The sequence below is a fragment of the Bombina bombina genome, chromosome 2 (genome assembly GCF_027579735.1).
Source record: "Bombina bombina isolate aBomBom1 chromosome 2, aBomBom1.pri, whole genome shotgun sequence".
Taxonomy (NCBI): domain Eukaryota; kingdom Metazoa; phylum Chordata; class Amphibia; order Anura; family Bombinatoridae; genus Bombina; species Bombina bombina.
This window is the reverse complement of record NC_069500.1, coordinates 1,379,378,752-1,379,385,323: the sequence shown is the minus strand read 5'-3', so window position 1 is coordinate 1,379,385,323 and position 6,572 is coordinate 1,379,378,752. Positions and strand designations below refer to the sequence as shown.

The 6,572-nt window shown below is 36.3% G+C and overlaps 1 protein-coding gene across 1 annotated transcript in view; it reads left to right on the top strand.

Moving 5' to 3' along the window:
- Window positions 1-6,100, top strand: part of RNF24 (ring finger protein 24) — a 354,461-nt gene extending 348,361 nt beyond the window's left edge. The window contains exon 6 of the mRNA XM_053704299.1: window positions 2,709-6,100. Coding sequence (XP_053560274.1) covers window positions 2,709-2,847 — 139 coding nt within the window. The 3' untranslated portion in view covers window positions 2,848-6,100. The remainder of the gene's footprint in view (window positions 1-2,708) is intronic.
- Window positions 6,101-6,572: the final 472 nt, after the last annotated feature.

Sequence of the window (6,572 nt, the reverse complement as noted above, 5' to 3'; positions counted from 1 at the left end):
TTTTTTCCATCAGGATCTCAAATCCTTAAATTTAAAGGTATGGAGATTGAACGCTTGATTCTTGGTCAAAGAGGTTTCTCTGACTCTGTGATTAATACCATGTTACAGGCTCGTAAATCTGTATCTAGAGAGATATATTATAGAGTCTGGAAGACTTATATTTCTTGGTGTCTTTCTCATTATTTTTCCTGGCATTCTTTTAGAATTCCGAGAATTTTACAGTTTCTTCAGGATGGTTTAGATAAAGGTTTGTCCGCAAGTTCCTTGAAAGGTCAAATCTCTGCTCTTTCTGTTCTTTTTCACAGAAAGATTGCTAATCTTCCCGATATTCATTGTTTTGTACAAGCCTTGGTTCGTATAAAACCTGTCATTAAGTCAATTTCTCCTCCTTGGAGTTTGAATTTGGTTCTGGGGGCTCTTCAAGCTCCTCCGTTTGAACCTATGCATTCATTGGACATTAAATTACTTTCTTGGAAAGTTTTGTTCCTTTTGGCCATCTCTTCTGCCAGAAGAGTCTCTGAATTGTCTGCTCTTTCTTGTGAGTCTCCTTTTCTGATTTTTCATCAGGATAAGGCGGTGTTGCGAACTTCTTTTGAATTTTTACCTAAGGTTGTGAATTCCAACAACATTAGTAGAGAAATTGTAGTTCCTTCATTATGCCCTAATCCTAAGAATTCTAAGGAGAAATCATTGCATTCTTTGGATGTTGTTAGAGCTTTGAAATATTATGTTGAAGCTACTAAGACTTTCCGAAAGACTTCTAGTCTATTTGTCATCTTTTCCGGTTCTAGAAAAGGCCAGAAAGCTTCTGCCATTTCTTTGACATCTTGGTTGAAATCTTTAATTCATCATGCCTATGTTGAGTCGGGTAAAACTCCGCCTCAGAGGATTACAGCTCATTCTACTAGGTCAGTTTCTACTTCCTGGGCGTTTAGGAATGAAGCTTCGGTTGATCAGATTTGCAAAGCAGCAACTTGGTCTTCTTTGCATACTTTTACTAAATTCTACCATTTTGATGTGTTTTCTTCTTCTGAAGCAGTTTTTGGTAGAAAAGTACTTCAGGCAGCTGTTTCAGTTTGAATCTTCTGCTTATGTTTTCATTTAAACTTTATTTTGGGTGTGGATTATTTTCAGCAGGAATTGGCTGTCTTTATTTTATCCCTCCCTCTCTAGTGACTCTTGCGTGGAAAGATCCACATCTTGGGTAGTCATTATCCCATACGTCACTAGCTCTTGCTAATTACATGAAAGAAAACATAATTTATGTAAGAACTTACCTGATAAATTCATTTCTTTCATATTAGCAAGAGTCCATGAGGCCCACCCTTTTTTGTGGTGGTTATGATTTTTTTGTATAAAGCACAATTATTCCAATTCCTTATTTTTTATGCTTTCGCACTTTTTTCTTATCACCCCACTTCTTGGCTATTCGTTAAACTGATTTGTGGGTGTGGTGAGGGGTGTATTTATAGGCATTTTGAGGTTTGGGAAACTTTGCCCCTCCTGGTAGGAATGTATATCCCATACGTCACTAGCTCATGGACTCTTGCTAATATGAAAGAAATGAATTTATCAGGTAAGTTCTTACATAAATTATGTTTTTTACATATTTTTTACATATTTTCTTAAAGCTGGTGTGTTACAAAAAGAGGTTAGTTAGTACAACGGTATGCAAATGATATAGTACAACATTATGCCTATTGTATAGTAGTAACATTATGCACATGATATAGTAACACTAGTATGCATGTGATATAGTAACGGTATGCACATGATATAGTAACTGTATGCATATGATATAGTAACAGTAGTATGCACATGATGCACATGATATAGTAACACTATGCACATGATATAGTAACACTATGCACATGATATAGTAACACTATGCACATGATTTAGTAACACTGCACATGATATAGTAACAGTAGTATGCACATGATACACATGATATAGTAACGGTATGCACATGATATAGTAACGGTATGCACATGATATAGTAACACTATATAGTAACAGTAGTATGCACATGATATAGTAACAGTAGTATGCACATGATATAGTAACAGTAGTATGCACATGATATAGTAACACTATATAGTAACACTGCACATGATATAGTAACACTAGTATGCACATGATATAGTAACAGTAGTATGCACATGATATAGTAACAGTAGTATGCACATGATATAGTAACAGTAGTATGCACATGATATAGTAACGGTGGTATGCACATGATATAGTAACGGTGGTATGCACATGATATAGTAACGGTGGTATGCACATGATATAGTAACGGTGATATAGCACATGATATAGTAACACTATGCAGACACTGATGCCAAATAGTGCTCAAGACAGCTGCACGCTCCTGAGCCTACCTCATGCATTTTCTGTTTTAAATTGTACTGTATGTCCTGTCGGAATCAGGACCATTTAATTTTCACTTCTCTGTCCTGGAAATCGTGTTTGTTAGGGGTCAATAAGAAAATGAGGTGGGAATACTGATCTGGAGTTGAAGACTGGGGAAGATTAACCCATATGTAGGGGAAAATGGTTCAGTCATAAGGCAGAATCCATTAAATGTGTTATCTATGTCTGGATGAACTTTGAGTCAGATGCTCACATGTAGGTCTTACTTGTCTCTATGAAGATTGTTTTCATCTGTATCACCCACAAGTTCTTGTTGTTGTCTTTTCTTCTAGGTGCCTCATTAAATGGCTGGAGGTAAGGAAGGTCTGCCCTCTGTGTAATATGCCTGTTCTGCAGCTGGCTCAACTACATGGAAGTCAAGAACATGGACCTCCTCAAGGACCTCTTCCAGGAGCAGAGAACATTGTATAGCTCACAGCCAGTTCAGACTGGATCACCCACGCAAAGAGCCACAGATCTTATGTCCACAGATGACCACCTTAGGCACCTCCTGGAATTCTCTGATGCTTATGGAACTCAGCAGGGCTCCTGGGCATGGATATGTGGACTCTAAAGCAACCAAAGCACTTTTGTTGCCAACGCAAGCTGAAGAAAAGAGACAATATTCAAGGAAAGATGGCAGGAGTGTTTGGCCTTGGAAGAGCACTTTAGAAGAAATGATTGAAACTGTTGCACCTGTTATTATTTTTGTTTTGACTGATGCTTCACCATGCCAGTTCGAAAACTGGTCATGTCTTAAATGGAGAAGAGGATTCATATGTATTAAGAATAATATGAGACCAGTGGTAGACATTACACTATGCAAACAGTGCACATCTCCTAATGTTACATTACTTGTTTATCTGTACAACCACCCACTGGAAACTGGAAATTCAGTGTGTTTGCCGCAACCTCAAATTCTTTTTGTCATCATAATTATCCACCACCGATTAAAATGTAGGTGTACAATGCAGGAACAAGTGTTAAGGGATGCCAGCATCCTCCTATAATACCTCTGAGCCTAGTAAAATAAAAACTGGGGTCATCTGCCAGTAATATATTTTTTGCATAATCCTGCACTGAATTAGTTAATACAATTAACCATTAATTAGACGAGCTTGCTCTCAGACGTCCCACTGAAGTACCTGATGAAAATAAAAAGGGAAAATACAAGTAATTATAAAAGTACTATGAATACTCGGTACGGTGTTCCAAGAGCTGGGTGTGGTATCTGAGCCAGATTAATGTCTAATATTGTGCCGTCCTTGTTCTGTATTCAGTACGTACATCTCAGGCTGCCAAAGACTTCCTAAGCATTTGGCAGATTTATTTTGGATGTTAAAAATGCATTAAGGCTTAGCACTGTTTAGTGAATCTGGGTCACTGGACACTATTATCTTTATAGGTACAGTCTTCCCTGGCATTACAACGCAATAACAATCATACTGTACAGTACTGAGAAGCATATGTCAGTTTAGGGATTCCAGTTTGATTACAGGAAAAGGTTAAAGGGCAGAGGTTCCAGTGAAAAGTGAAGATAAAGCCTTGGTCGACTGTATCTTTAATTGTAATAACCTATATTGTATTTCAGAGCTCTGGTGACTTACTGAGTCCCTTTTGCCACCTGGTACCTAAAAGTATTTAGCTACAGAGCACAATTATTTTATATGTTCAATTTAAATAATAACAGAAAGCACTTAAGCATTATTCTTCTTTTGAACTTTTGATAAATTCTATTTCTTGCTGACACCCCCCCCCCCCCCCCCAATCTGCTCAAAACCGGATTACCTGTAAGTGTATCTGCTGTGCACACAAGGGTAGGTATTCCTCAGGCAACCATGAAGGATATTTATACAGCAGAGAAGCAGAGATTCATTTACTTTTATCCTAAAAAAAATAGTGCATATCCCTTTTTATATTGTGATTGTCTTGAGTCATCAGCGATATATTAGTTTGACTTTTGACACTGATGCCTTTTTGTTAGCAAAATTTGAATTGAGTTGCAGTCTAGGGACAAACCCCTAAAAAGACTTCAGATGTACCCTTATAATATTTCCTTTGCTGATCACACAATTGCTGTGTGTAGTATGTTGCAGTGATCTGTGTTCTGCAGGATGGTGAATTGCAGAAAAAGCAAGCAAAAGTAATACAATATGTTGCAAAATTATTTTACTAAACATTATAAAATATTTACAGGGAATTCAATTTTGTGTTAAAAAATCCTTTAAAATATAACCAGTACAGTATATATTATTTGCTATTATACTGTTGCACCCATTCACATCTGATATGATAACACATTCTTAGTTAAAAAATAAATAAAAATAAAATGGGGCCATATTGTTAGGAATAAAAATACTCAGACATACAATAAAGGTGCAGACCAATGGTAAAGGATCAGTTTATTTAAATTTAACAAGAATTTGACTTTTTTTTTGAGAAAGTGAGATTTGGAGTATTGAATTTTATGTTTACATTTTTTTGTTGTTGTAAATCGATTTCCTTTAAGAGACAATTATATATAAAATGTATAATACCCCATGCCAAGTTTGATGAATTTTTATCTCTTGAAATTAGTGTTCTATAGTGGATGTACCAATTTGAGAATTGACTATATTGTCGATATATTATGGATCAAGTTGTTCTTGACGAGTGTTTTTTAAATGTGCCTGATGTTAGTGTAGTTAATAGTGGCATCCTCATGAAAGCACTACAGTCAGTAGGACAAAATAAATACTGCAAGATGCTGTAGATGTCACAGTTGCAATGCCTCAGATCAGAATGTTGAAATGTTAAGGTTAACCTCGTATTTCAGCCAATGAGTTACCTACTTTATAGCTACTTATTTAATCTAATAGTGCAGTATTTTTTATTCCAACATTAAAATAGTGACATTTGTATACCTGCGGTCATTTTGTTGTGACTTTTTTCTCCCCCATCTCATATTTCAGTAGTAGAACCAGTGGCAGATCTAGAATGTAAAATTTGGGGAAGGGGGGCTAACAGGTGTTGAAAAAGTAGACACAGAACAAATATATGGCGCCACTTGACCGAGCATGCGCTGCCCTTCACAGTGTTACGGGGGTGCTGCACATGCGTTTGGAGGTGCTGCACCCCCATAGAAACGTCACTGAGTAGATCTGTTCCTCCCTTTAACTGGGTTCATTTGTGAATTAGGTATTGCAGGCCTCAATAGCAGCCAGTGGGTTAAATTTACTTTTAGAACTTGCTGATGCACCTAGGCATCTGCATTGTTAAAGCAGCCTGTGTACTTTAAAATGTATTTAAAGTGATAAAGCACAATAACATCCTCCAAATAATATGTGAATAGGCAGAAGGATTAATTCATTTATTCATCTTCAGTAATAAATTAGTGCATAAACACGGTAACAGTTTCTTGCTACACTGCAGCGCTCTGTGTTCCTAAGGGCTATCAGATCTATACCTTTCATGCTGCTACAGTAATAGATAAACTGTTTGATATATGAGCTTATAATACAGAACTATTATTTTACAGTAAATATGACATCCCCTACTGCAGTTCTAACAAACAGCCACATAACAGAATTACACATTAAGTATATAGCACTGTGAGCTTAAAAATATGCTCGAGAGTGATTTAAAGGGACAAAAAAATGTACTATAAATGTATTCAGTAATGAAAATAAAACAACCTTGTAATATATATGAATTATCTATGTTTGGTTGCGCTTCTGACATCAAGTTCCTTTCCTGTAAAAATTGTGCATTTTCCACTGCATCTAGATTTTCAAGATTCTGCAAACCAGACCGCAAGTTTAAAGGGGCATGACACCCAAATTATTTCTTTCATGATTTAGAAAGAGCATGTAATTTTAAACAACTTACCACAAAAGCATATCTAAATAGGCCCAGTAGCTGCTGATTGGTAGCTGCACATATATGCCTCGTGATTGGCTCACCCATGTGCATTGTTATTTCTTCAACTAAGGATATCTAAAGAATGAAGCAAATTAGATAACAGAAGTAAATTGGAATGTTGTTTAAAATTGTATTCTCTATCTGAATCATGAAAGAAAATTTTTGGGTTTCATGTCCTTTTAAAGGGACAGTCTACTCCAGAATTGTTATTGTTTAAAGAGATAGATCATCCCTTTATTATCCATTCCCCAGTTTTG